Consider the following 14,424-nt stretch of genomic DNA (forward strand, 5'->3'; position numbering starts at 1 on the left):
TCAATACCATTCCCTTCTCTGATCTTGGGTTTTATTATTTACAATTCATTGATGACAAGGGCTAATGTGTTCCTTCCATGTGAACTTAGCTGGCACTTCACTTAAATGACTGCTTGTTTTAAAACAAGCCTTTAAACCACCATACAATATTCTTTCTGCTAGCCAGGCACCATCTGATTTATTCACACTTTGCTATAGCACCGAATCTGCAGTGATCACATCATGAGAGCAAATATTGAGCAGGGCCACATATTTAGAACTAATTGTTCTTCTGTTTAATGGAGGTTGCCTTTGAGAGTGAGAATTAAGGCCCTTAAATCAAGGAAGAAGGGAAACAGAACAACCAGAGTTTATCAAGGGTAAACATGTGGTATATGTCAGATCTGGGGAGAGAAACGTTTGAAATCCCAAGATCAAAAGACGTGAAATAAGATAGCTAGAAGTCTATTAAACAATGGTCACACTACTAGAGAGTGAGCTCACAGATAATATGGCCATGCTGACACTTAAAATTGTCTCAGGAAAGAACTTGCCTCACTTATTTTATTTTATAGTTATAACAGCACATCCTGCCTTAGGTCAATAGGAATAATGCCTCCCAACAGTGATTGCATCCAATACAAAGAAGAGAATGGGGGGAAATGAAGAGCATATAGTGCTGCTGAGATCATTTACTGACGTGAAGGACCGATTGCTATTGAGTGGTTAGAAGACTAGAAAAGGGTCACCATGCTACTAATCATCTCCACACTTAAAGGAGACGAGAGGGACCCAAGAGAGGCCAAAAAATCCCAGGTAGTCCCCAATTGACACCCTATTCAAATGATGGTGAACTGAACTTACTATAGTGCATGTGCTATTTCATCTCTTATACAACGTTTCAGAAATATGTAGTACATAAACTACTAAAGCACACAATTTGCTGGTATTCTCATGTATGTTTCCAATCTCAGAAAATAGAGATCGGATTTATAAAAGTACTGTTAATAAAAGACAGTAATCATGAGAACTACGAATAAGAAAACCAAGTTTTTCACTTACGTCAGAACTAACACGCGGCAGAGCAGTCCTCCGAACAGAAGCTCGTTCAAGGTTGAGAACTACCTGTTGATCTTACCTACAGCATCAATAGTGAAACTCCTCTGATCTTCCAAAGATAGTCTTCATTCGAGCACTGTATACACTTAACTGTTCTCAGGGCCATGTGATTGTCACTTCGCCAAGGAGTTCAACCCACTGTGGTGATGCCATCAGAGGTTGTTCTCACCTGAGCCTGACCACCTTCTCCACCTTCTCCACCTCCACCGCCTCCACCATGTCCTGAGGTAATTCTCTGATCTTCCTCTTCTTTCTTCTTTCTTTCTTCATCTTCCTTCTGACTGGAAATTAGAAAGTAGCAAATAATAAATCGAAGAGGGTGGAATAATTTCTATAATTTTTTAATCATATGATTATATTAAACTTGCCCAGGTTTTGTCAGGCTTTATTGAATATTTATTATGTACCAGACCCTCTTCTCTGAAGTAAAGTAATTAGTTATGTGAACTTCTTTGCATGAAAGAACTTCATTCTTTGAAGAAGGTAAAGATCAAGCTACACATGACCAGGTGCAATATAATGTGAACAGTTAATAACTAGCTCATAAATAAATCTTCATTGGACACCACCTGCACAATTTCTCATAGTACTTCATATTCAAAAGGTTCACAAATAATTATTGTCTATGCCAAATGTATGTTTCCTTCTGGATTTTCTGTCTTTCAAAGGACAATATTTTTTAGTGATATCTCACTGCTTCTAGTCCTTCGGCTCACAGCTATTGCCACATAACATTGATTTCACCTTTACTATGCCTCCCATCGTGGTCCTACTTCCCAATGCTCCATATTTTTCTCAGTGAATTCACGGCAAACCTCCACAGTGTCAGTAGCTTTCTGAGTTGTAGTTCCTTCCAGCATTTTTCCTTTCTTTTTACTACTATCTGATGAATGTCCCTGGAAGAACGACATTTAAGCCACTTTTTCTCCCACCTGAAAAACTTTCACAACTTCTCAATATATATACTTCAGAATTCTTGGTCTTGACTTCAAAGCTAGTAAAGCTAGAGAGTTCTACCTAAAGAAGATAATTTGCTCATTTCTGTACTTCGATACAGTTTTCTTAATTTTAGATATTCCACTAATGGTATTCCCTTCTTCCTAATCATACTTCACTGCCATGTCACACACTTTCCAAATTAAAAGTGTAATTTATTCCCCTCCCATAAAACTTTTCTCTCCCTTGATGGACCATAGCTTTGTAGACATCAGTTTGCATTGAGAATTTCTTCCTATGTACTATGTTAGCGTATGTGCATGTCTAATCTCTGATAGACTATATGATTTCTGATAAGAGTAGTTATTATATTCATTATAGAGTCTTCATTATACAGATTTTACATTTGAGATGCTCAGGAAAAAAATAAAACCATTTCTAAATGTTGCTTTTCCTGTAAGGGTGATGGTGTCAAAAAAGTAGGTAGATTAGCAGTAACACGTGGTTTTGTTCCCAATTGGAATTCTATCCTGAACCAGAAAAAAAATCTTATTTGAAAGCAAAGGATTTGGAATTTTATCCAGAAAGATGTTGTGATTTGTGAGTCTCTAACTTTGGAACTCTTGGAGAAGGCAATGGCCTACTTATAATAGTATCTTTTTTCTAGAATTGAGAACCTTGGTCTTTTGAGAGAATTTGTCTAAAAACGCTTTACAGATAATGCTTTGTTTTTATGTGTAATGAAATATATCTGTACAGCTCTGACCCCCACCCCAACTCTGCTACCCACTCAGGGGATTCAGCTGTGCACTCACAAGAGTGCCTTGCACATGGCACATCTGTTGCCATGGGTCTTGCCATCTGGGCCACGCACAGGATCATTTTCTCTTGTGCAGAAAAGCATTTTATTTTGCATAAGACTCCGAAATTCACTGCATGTATCCTATAAAAAAAGAAGAAAAGTCAAGTGTTTGGATATTTTCCTGGAAATTATGTTTGTTGGGTTTCTACTATGCTGGAATGAAGTGGGGAGGAAATTTTTAAAATTCCCAAACCCCCCACCTCGGCAACTGCATCATCCAGTTGTTACTAAACATATAGACCTTAAAATGGTGTGTGTGGGGGGGCGGGGGCGGAAGATGTGTCTGTGCATGTTTGTTTCTCTTGAGATTTAGCCCCCAAATACAGACTACGCCTGGATTCACACAGAAGCAAGACTCTTTAAACTGCAGTCTCTGATGACGGGCTAAAACAGTACTTGCTTTTATTGTTCAATACTTTTACATCAAAATGCCATGCAAAACCAACCAACCAACCAATGAAACACTTCATGTGTCTGAAAATCAAAAACTTCATGTTTGGATAGAGTCTCTAAGTTCCTTTTGTTTAACTACCTATACTGTATCTTAATCCCTTTACATCATACCTGCCAAGAAACCATTTGCTGTGAAGGAACTACTTTACAAGCTAGTTCACATTGAAATTAGCCATGCAGGTGTGCATGTGTGTGCACATACAAACATATATGCATATATATATATATAAATATTGGAGTATTGGAGTCCTGGGGTAAACCAACCAGTTAGCATGGTTGACTTCTAACGGAAATACTTAGATTCAAGGTACTCAGAAGTGATTCAGAAGGCTAATAATAATAATAATAATTATCAAAATCCTATGTATCACAGTTCTACTCACACACACCAATGTTTGGAGTCAACTTGACAGTAACTGCTTAGCCATAGTCCTACATTTTGGAGACGCAGAAAAATAACAGTAACTCCTCTATATCAGAGCTACTTTGAGGATTAATGTGTGTCTGACATAAGTCACGGTGTTTTCAATCACCTCTCATGAATGTGAAAGTTGTACAAGGAATTGGAAGGCTGAAGACTGGAAGCCTCTGAGTTATGGTGTTGCTGAGCAATATTAAAGACACCATGGTCTGCCAGCGGGATAGAAAAATCGGCTTGAAAACAACTTAGAAGTGAGATTGGTGTGACTTTATCTCATGTACTTTGGAAATGTTATCAGAAGGGGCCTGTTTCTGGATAGGACATCATGCTTGGGAAAGTAGAAGGCAAACGAAGGGGATGGTCCTAGGATACGGACTGGAACAGTGGTTGTACCACTGAGTTGAGAGATCCGAAGGACTGGGAGAACGCTAGGACGGAGCAGTGTTTCTTTCTGTTGCCCAGAGAACACTGAGTTGGAAACAACTTGGTGGCATCTAACAACAGCAAAAACATAGATTTGCTTTTATAAATTGTCATAAAAAGTAGATCATGTTTCCTTAAATCAGTCGGTGAAGATGAAGTGTTGTGCTTCCCTCAGAGAAACAGTATTTATTTTCTTTCACGTGAGACTTTTTAATCTTTGGCACTACTTTTCTTGTCCTTTTTTGATACCTCCCTTGGTCCTCTCCAAAAACTAAACATTGCCAGATACTGCAATCATACTGTCCGCAAAATGATTTCAACTCTCGTTCTCATTCTGGGATGTTCTCCGTTCTTAAAGACTTTGGAATCTAGTCCACATGGCTAAAATAATATTGATGAATATAAATTAGATATTCAATATAAGCCCTGAATTCTGGAGCGAATAAGGTGAAATAATATAGCTACAATTTATCACCATTTCTATAAAGCACTCCAATTACCATTGAGTTGATTCTGACTCATAGTGACTTTATAAATATATAATGATGACTTTATTGAGAGCAACTTAATCACAGGATCATAGAAATGATTGAATTGTATCTTCTTTTTCTGAATCTATTAGTTGAAGTTGATAATGTGAACTGCAGTGTGATTTTTTTTTCTTACCTCTGATTCAAGATTCATTACCAGAACTCCTAACTCTTAACAGATTTAGTGAAAGAAGGGTGATTGGGGAGACAAGTTTGTTTTACTAACTGATGTGAGATTAAGAATTGGCCATTACCAGAGAATTTTCTCTTAATATATTGGAGTAACTTTTGTTCAAACAAGGCACTCATATTATTTTTAATTCAGATTTGCAATTGGGTAAAATATAACCATACAGAATGTGATATTTCTTTGGAGATCATTTTTTTTTACTATCAAGAGTCTTTAATGGTGAAAATAAATGACCCCAAAACTGGAGAGCTTACATGGAGTCAGTACTTCTGAACCCAAGAACATATTATTTAAGGATAACTCTTTTCTTTATCCCCCCATCCCCAAACTGGCACCAGAAGCACACTAAATATAAAGCATGGACCTACCTGGGTTTTGAACAAGTGCGTTCACACAAAGCAAAATACACTATTCTGTTACAATGCAGGCGGGGCTGGATGCCAGGAAGCAAGGGTTTGGATACATTCTTCACACTTTTCCATGTGAGAACCTTGAATTGTGAAGATACAGGTTCTAATAGGAATGCTCTATGTTCTCTGAACTTTATATCTTCTCAGTTTTAAAAAATGAGAGGGGTTATGTTGGAGTCAGCAAACTGAAGCTTTTGGGAAAAATCCAGGCCATCTTCTGTTTTTATAAAGCTTAATTGTAACACAGCCACATATTCGCTGACATGCATCTTTGGTTGCTTTAGGGCCACAGCACTAGGCATGAGGACTGTCTTTGCACCCAACTCAATATTGCCTCAAAGCCTCAAATATTTACTCCCTGTAAGGAAACCCTTTAGATCCTTCAAAACTGCTGTTATTAGATGTGTCAAGTTGATTTTTTACTCATATTAACTCCATGTGACAGAGTTGAACTGTCTCGTGAGGATTTTCGTGGTCATAATCTTTACAGATGCAGTTTGCCAGAACTTTTCCCCACGGAGCCACTGGGTAGGTTTGAAAAAGTCAGCATCACTAATTCCATGAGTTGTTTTTAGAGAGAAATTGCAAACCTCCTCCTTTATTTATTTAAAAATCAAAAACAGACTTTTTATTGTGAATTGGGTGAAGTTTACAAGGCAGAACATCATTATGCATCCAACAACCCATGCACAACCCAATGCGCACATTACAATCCCTCAAGGTACCACCCTGTATCCCACTTCCGCCCTGTGTTTCCTGTTTCCATTCCGCCTTCTGCCCTAACCCTCTAAACTGTGTCCTTGGGGAAGTGCTGCTCTTTTGATCTTAGATGGTTGATTACTCTGAACAGGGGTGAGTTCAGTTCCAGACCTGAGGGTGACTAAGAATTACAGTATCAGGAGTTCTACCAGTCTCTATCAGAATAGCAAACCTGGTCTCTTTTATTATTATTTCATCCTTTCATTAATATATCAACATTCCAGGGCAACTACCTTATCAGCTGCTCTTTTAACTTTTGTTCTGGAATTAACTTCATTTTCTTTTGCTTCTTGTTGGCTGCAAGAGAGGGAAAATAGATCATTATTCCTAGTACTTAATGTATTAAAAAGAGGAAATCCTCTGTAGCGAGAGACCATCCATTGCTTCTATACATCTGCCAACTTAGTTTGGAAGTGGGAAAATGCAAACCTTTTCATATTTTTGCTTGTTTTAATGTTGTTTTAATTATAAGACAAACATGCCATAACAGATCAGAAAGTCAATGTTCATTATTCCCATTCTCATAGAAATTACAGGTATTCTCCTCTCTCTCCTGGTGGCATAGTGGTCAGGTATTGGGTTGTTAACCAAAGGTTGGCAATTAGAACCACCTGTCACTCTGGGATAAAAACGTGGCCTTTTACTCTCATGAAAAGTTACAACCTTGAAAACCCACAAGAGCAGTTCTACGCTGTGGTACAGGGCAGCTAAGAGTTGGAATCAACTTGTAGTGAGAGGGGGAGTGCTGAATGACGCAGCTTGCTCTCGGCTACAAGTTGAAGGGCTGGTGCTTGGAAAGGCCTAGAAATCCGCTTTCGTAACTATTACAGTCAAGAAAAGCCTGGGCAGCCCAATTGTAGTCTGTAAAATATACGGTCACCACGTATCAGAACTGACGGCACTGGACAGAATGTATGTTTTTTAATGTTTTGTTTTTTGAATCTTTGGTCCTTCTCAGAAAATCATCTGAAATATTAAACATAATGACTGTCATGTATAGTTGTTAACAGTTACCAGTTGTTAATAGATTTCCAGTCATTAACATCCAATGACTAGATCTCTGGATTGTCCGCGACAGTGACCCACATACGCAGTGGAAGAAGTATCAGTAATTCTATGTCACTGACTCTGGGAGAATTAACCCTCAGCAAATGGTCTTCCCTTGATACTGATTCAAACACCGTTCGGAACAACAAGAATACTAGGATAAATGTTGTATGACTTTAATAGCAACTACAGCGAACTCAATAGAAAGACAGTAGTCATGACCTATCTCTTAGGGAAAACCTTCAATATTACTCCTTCACCCCCTCTAGGTCTGCCTTCTCGTACTCCCTGCAGTAGCAATGACGGAAGCACTACTCACAAGAAAGCTTCACACATGGAGCACGTATTGCCATGAATTTTCCCATCTGCACCCTCGATGGGGTCATTCTCTCTGGTACATGGGAGCCTTCCATCCCTTACATAGTTACGATATTCACTGCACAGTTCCTATCAAATAAAGGGAGGATTCAGGAATCAGAAAAGGAAATGTAAACAATTATGAACTAATGTCCCCAAATACAATGAATAGATTGAGTACATTTGGAGTCCATATATGTGTATATGAGAGACTGTACTATCACTTAGGAGTGAGTCCCTTGGGTTTTCATAGAAATAGTAGACATAACATGTACAATTTTGTATAAATAAAGAAATGTAGCCACACAAAAATTAACTGCCTGATCTTACTGGGAGGGGACGGGGCCAAGAATGACCCCTAAATCGTCTGTCCTAGCCATGGATACCCGTGAACAGCGTGCTTGGCATGTTCCAGAGGCAATAAGTTGGCCGGTGTGGCTAGCACAAGGGAATGATGGGTAGCATCATAGAAAATAAGGTCTGAATGTTGACAACGTTTAGATTATGTGAGGCGTGATAAGCCATGAGATGGACATTGGTTCTTATTGTTGGGCATCTTGATATTCCTTATGTTTTTAAATAATTACTTGGGTCTCATAGCTAAGAATAGACTGTCGGAAGTAAAAATAAGAGTACCAAGAGCAGACAGGAATACGCTTTTTCAAATAAGGGAAAACAGTAGAAGAAATGAGTCTGGAGGTAATGAAGACCTGAGTAATGGCCTGAAGAAATATTCCACGCAGCAGTAGGCACCAATCTAGAGTGCACCAGAAGCTTTGAAGCCACACTCGTGGTTTGTTACTGCTGAAAACTACTCTGTTTGTTTCAGATTTGTTCTCTGAGCTCTGAGTCCTCCTCTCTACAATACAGATAATAAGACATACTTTAAATAGTTACTACAAAGCTAGTTATAAAGTATTGACAATCTCTGGCATATGACAGTAACTACATAAACAATAGCTTTCACCATCACCATCATCAGGTAAAGTTTACAGAAAGGGAATGAAGGGCTTGAAGATTTTCTCAAGCAACAGTTCACCAAAATTTCACAGAATTGTGGTCAAACTGGGACTAAAGCCTAATTCCTGTATAACACAATATGGAGAAAAATCTGAGTACCTCCCTCTATTGGTCCACATTCAGACAGTGAGACACATCTATATATAGTTCTTTGGAGGGCCAGTGGCTCAATAATTGAGCTCCTCGCTAATGCTTAAGAACTAGGCCAGATTGATGTCAATAAATTGAATGAAAAGGATCTCATATTACACATGGTGATACTCATGATCAGTTTGCAAAGTCACAAAAGATGCTGGGGCGAGAGGAGGGAGTAGGAGTCGTGCAAAGTGAAAAGATGATGGAACGTTTACTAGGTTGCGCTGATCGAAAGCAACTACCTGTATTGCTTCTCTCTTAACTTTTTCAGCCTCAACTTTTTCCTTTTTTTCTTTGTCATTGTTGTTTTTTTCATCTTCTTCAACTTTGCTGTAATAGAAAAAGAAGATACAAACTAAGTATGAATCTCCATTCTTTTTCATAGTATGATGTAAGAATGAATGAGGATCTTTATTGCATCCCCATTCATACATACATATTTGACCTATATCAAGATTCAGTCTCAAGTGCAAATTATCCAGTCCCAAAGTTCCTATTGCTTTAGCCAATAATGTAGATAGACTCCAGAATCGCTCACCCTTTAAAAATTAAATGAAACTACCATGCTTGCTCTTTTTCTTGGTAAGTAGTATCCATCTGATATTTTGTCTGCAGGTCAGTAGTTGTTACATCAGTGATATAAAAGATGTGACAATTATCGTGATTTCATTCTTTTTTCCCTATCTGAACAGCTACCATCACAATGATGAAAGCAAAGTTTGATAATGATACTACAAAACCAAACTCATCATAAATCATGTTTAGAAAAATTATATATATCTAAAATATTAAATATCAATTTAATAAAATAAGAATTAAAGTCAAAATTTAAGGTTGGAGTACAATAGAAATATGCGAAGAGGATGGTCCAACAGATTTTTGGAAGTTGATTTTGAGTCTAATATTCGGACATTCTTGACACGTTGAATATCGGAGTGTGAAAAATCCTCAGCATGTATTGTCCAGTTATTTCAGCAAGAGCCCAGACCCATTGCAGGTTAGTCTAATTCTAACTCATAGCAATGGGCGCTAGAAGATAGGGAAGAATTGTCCCATAAGGTCTCCAAGGTCATATATCTTCACAGAAGCCAACTAAGCAGCTGTTGGGCTCTAACCAAAAACCTTTTGGTTAATAGCTGAGTTTTTAACCATGTGCTAGCTGGGCTCCTACTCATTTAAATAGCACCAACAAATCTAGAAAGTGAACGAAAAATCCTTATTACTTGAATCTCAGGTCACAATATCATATGGTCTTAATATTGCACTGTCAAACTCTCCTTTTGAGAAGCTAAGCGAAAACGTAAATTTGGACCAAAGCATGTGAAAGCTGAGGTGTAACTGACAGTTAGGTGCCCATTTAATGAGATATTATTTAAATACAGTTTTAATACTTATTTTAGGATGAGGCTTGGAGGTCCAGATGGAACTTAAAATGAGAGAGAGCCCGAAAAGTGGTAATCATAATCAACTTCTGCTCTACTGTCCCATGAGATTGAGCTCTGGCCCCAAGATCACCCCACTGATGGCAGAATGATACGTAAATGCATTTGGTTTCTAATCAATTTGTGCATATATATGAGTTGGAATCATAGTCGCAATATTTTTTACTTACCTTTATGTGAATAGACAAGGGCAGTTCAAAATATATGTGAGAAAGTGGAATTAAAAGGTAATGGAATTTTTCCATGAAGTTTTTTGTGTATATAAACATTTATATATGTGTATATGTATACATCCATACTTAAGTATAAACATACATAGCATGTGTATGTTTATACACACACACATATATAATATTACTGTGGTTAGATGCCAACAATTGAGCCCAATATAATAGGTTAGAATTATCTCATAGGGACAGCCTAGGTTAGGCTGAAGTCCTCACATAGTGCCTTAGACCTCTCAGCCATGACCTCAGACTAGGCTGAAGTCATTTTTTTATTATTAAATCATTGTATTGGAGGCTCGTACAGCTCTTATCACACTCCATACATCCATCCATTGTGTCAAGCACATTTGCACACTTGTTGCCATCTTCATTTTCCTTCTACTTGAGCCCTTAGTATCAGCTCCTCATTTTCCCCTCCCTCTCACACCCTCCCTCTCTCACAAACCCTTAATAATTTATAAATTGTTAGTATTTTTTACTGTCTTACACTGACCGATGTCTCCCTTCACCCTCTTTTTTGTTGCCCGCCTCCAGGGAGGGGGTTATATGAAGATCATTGTGATCAGTTTCCTTTTTCTCCCTCTCCTCCCGCCCCCTGGTATTGTTACTCTCATTATTGGTCCTAAGGAGTTTATCTGCCCTAGATTCCCTGTGTTTCCAGCTCTTATCTGTACCCATGTACATGCTCTGGTCTAGCCAGATATGTAAGGTAGAATTGGGATCATGATAGTGGTGGGGAGTGGAGGAAGCATTAAAGAACTAGAGGAAAGCTGTATGTTTCATCAGTGTTATACTGCACCCTGACTGGCTCATGTCTTCCTTGTGACCCTTCTGTAAGGGGACGTCCAATTGTCTACAGATGGGCTTTTGGTCTCCACTCTGCACCCCCTTGTTGTTCACATTGATATGATTTTTTGTTCTGGGTCTTTGAATTGCTAAGACTTTAAGCACTAGTAGCAAAGTGACATGCATTTGGCTGCTAATTGCAAGCTCGGCAATTCAAATTCACCAGTCACTTCCTGGGAGAAAGTTGAAAGCTTCTGTTGTGCAGTAATTCACAGCCTTGGAAATAGAAGAAGGAAGCTCTCCACTGTCCTATAGGGTCACCGGGACTCATAGTCATATTGACGGCAGTGGGTTTGGTTTGAGGGTTTGTTAACTGCAGAGCAGCTGAAGAGTCAAAAGGCAATCTTTCAGCCATTGTATCATGAGGGCTTTCTCTGGGGGTGTCTCTCTATGTACTGACACACGTGGTCTGAACATACTCATAGAACAACGAATGTCAGAGATGGAAAACAGACCAAGGAGACTATTTAATCAAATACTAAACTGTGACCTTCTTGATGAGTCAATTAGCTGACAGAAGGATAATTTAAAAGAGAATAACATTCTTTTTTTACCATTCTATAGGGGGCTCATATAGCTCTTATCACAATCTATAAATACACCCATTGTGTCATGCACATTTGTACATTCGTTGCCATCATTATTTTCAAAACATTTTCTTTATACTTGCAACCTTGGTAACAGCTCCTCATTTTTCCCCTCCTTCCCCCACCCTCCTTCCCTCAGGAACCCTTGATAATTCATAAATTATTATTAATCTCTTATGTCTTACACTGACCGGTGTTTCCCTTCACCCACTTGTCTGTTGTCCATCCCCCTGGGAGAGGGTTATATGTGATAATAACATTCTATGTGATTCAATGTCACCTAGTCTTTTTCAAACAACTTTTAAGTTGTACTACAAATATCCATGATATATATTTTAGACCTTTATGAGAAATCAGAGTCTCAGAAATAATAATGACATTTAGAGGGAGAAAGATACTCACAAGATGCTTGCACACAGGGCGCACTTGTTTCCATGTATTTTGCCATCGGGGCCACGGATGGGATCATTCTCCCTGGTACATATGAGCATTCCATTTCTCACTTGATCCCGAAATTCACTGCAAATATCCTAGGGAATAAGAAATGATTTGCTCAGGATGAGTTTCCATATTCCCAGCTTCTTTCCCTCTAATAAGGTAAAAAGTAAGCCTGGAGAGTAGTAAGGAGAAAAACACACAAAAGCGATTATCTGTATCAGTTGCCTTTTGCATTTTAAGAATGTGAAAAGAATAAGATGGAGTGGAAACAAATATTGTTCATGGAGAAACTGACGCATTTCTGGTATTATGTTGATATAGCCCAGGGACTGAGAATGCTGACTTTGAACCAAGAGAGTAACAGTGGGGGGAGGAATTAGAAGAATGTGTTAGGACCATTTAGAAAGCTTAAACAGATTTGGCAACTGATAAGATGAATGAAAGGCATGTTCAGTTAGTTCTACCTTAGCAGTATTTTTAATTACAACAAAAGGTCCTACCTAGCAGACAAAGTAATTGACAGACTTAAGAGGAGACAATTTTTTTTTTTAGCTATGTCATCTTATCCCAAATAATGGTAGATTTGTATTTTCCATAGCTGTTGTTAGGACATAAAATTTGTAAGTACAAATCTTGTAATGCTTCACTGAAAAACAAATTAAAAAATTTTAAGGAAATAATTTTCATTTGGCAACTTCATGAGAGACCAGCATTTACCATCATATTTTATTAAGTAATCTGTAAAATTATAAATTATAAAGGCATAAGGGTTAAAGAAACTAGAGAAATCAGAGGACTTGCTTAACTATATTAATCAGGGATGAGAAATGTAGTGCTTCCTCTATGGTTGGTGACAAAGAACAAATATGATTATATATTAAAAACTGTTATACTTTTAAAGGAGACTAATGTGAATGATGATGATCTTGTACTCTACTTGAAATAATAGAGGTGTAGTTATAATAAATTGGAATTAGAAAATTATATAAATTAAAAATAACCTGGGTAAAACAACAATCTAAGAATTACTAAATATGAAAAAATACTTAGAGTGAACATTTTCTTAAATTAACTTAAATTTGCATAAAGTTGCAATCTAGAAAATTCTAATCAAGAGCAATTTTTTCAGATGAAATGCTTTCTTCACATCAGGTATGAAAATTGGCAGGAAAAGACCTATAATAAAGATACGTAGGGAATGCTTTTTAGAGGATAATATGTCTAGGAGGAGCATCAGTTTCTCAGTGAGAATTACCTTTGCAACTTCTCTTTTAGGCTTCACTCTTGCTCTTTCTTGCTGTTGACTAAGAATATGGAAAAGGAGGGAAAAGAACTGAGTCATATTGGAGTAGAATCTTGATTCTAACATGTTCATTATTCATCTTTTTAACCATTGTCAAGGAATTTCAAAGCTCACCCATGTTGTTGCGGTTGTTTGATGTCAAGTCTCCTCTAACTCACAGCAACCCTATATTTACACCAGGGCTGCGCCACCCTCCCATGTGTTCTCATGTGTGAGCCCACGGCTGCAGGGACTGTGTCAATCCGTCTTGTTGAGGGTCTTTTTGCTTTTCTTTGCTCTTCTACTTTACAAAGCAAGGCCCCCTGCTCCAGGCACTGGCCTCTCCTGATAACATGTCCAAAGCACATGAGACCAAGTCTCAGCATCCTTGACTCTACGGAGCATTCTGGCTGTACTTCTTCCAAGACACATTTGATTTTTTATTTGGCAGTCGCTGGTACTTTTAATATTCTTCAGAAGCACCAGCACCGTAATTCAAATGCATCAATTCTTTTTTGGTCTTCCACATTTATGTGCAACTTTCACATGAAGATTAAAAGTATCATGGCTTGGGTCAAGTGCATCTTAGACTTCAAAGTAACATCCTTGCTTTCCAAAATTTAAAGAGGTCTTGTGCATCAGATTTACCCAATGCAATGCATCTGTTGATTTCTTCACTCCTGTTTCAATGAGCACGATTGTGGATCCAAGCAAGCTGGATAGCTTCAATCTTTGATTCATTTATAATAAAGTTATCTATTGTTCCAGTGCTAAGTAGTCGTAATTTGTTACCTTTACATTGAGTTGTAATAATACTGAAGGCTATAATCTTTGACCTTCGACAGCAAGTGCTTGAAGTCTTCCTCACTTTCAGCAAACAAGGTTGTGTTCTTTGCATATCTCAGGTTATTAATAAGACTTTTCCCAATCCTAATGCTGAATTTGAATACATATCATGAGT

The 14,424-nt window shown here is 37.9% G+C and overlaps 1 protein-coding gene across 2 annotated transcripts in view; it reads right to left on the bottom strand.

The window, feature by feature from the left end:
- The window catches only part of SPINK5 (serine peptidase inhibitor Kazal type 5), a 79,938-nt gene that overhangs the window by 26,620 nt on the left and 38,894 nt on the right, over positions 1–14,424 (bottom strand). For both annotated transcript variants that reach the window (XM_045284745.1, XM_045284744.1), the window contains exons 17-23: positions 13,437–13,485; positions 12,146–12,273; positions 8,884–8,971; positions 7,449–7,576; positions 6,316–6,379; positions 2,850–2,977; positions 1,268–1,379 (exon numbers count right to left, since the gene is read on the bottom strand). In XM_045284745.1, the coding sequence (XP_045140680.1) occupies positions 1,268–1,379; positions 2,850–2,977; positions 6,316–6,379; positions 7,449–7,576; positions 8,884–8,971; positions 12,146–12,273; positions 13,437–13,485 (697 nt within the window). The remainder of the gene's footprint in view (positions 1–1,267; positions 1,380–2,849; positions 2,978–6,315; positions 6,380–7,448; positions 7,577–8,883; positions 8,972–12,145; positions 12,274–13,436; positions 13,486–14,424) is intronic.

Source organism: Echinops telfairi, unplaced genomic scaffold, assembly GCF_000313985.2.
Source record: "Echinops telfairi isolate 266 unplaced genomic scaffold, ASM31398v2 ScPeMD7_7469;HRSCAF=8507_0, whole genome shotgun sequence".
Lineage (NCBI taxonomy): Eukaryota > Metazoa > Chordata > Mammalia > Afrosoricida > Tenrecidae > Echinops > Echinops telfairi.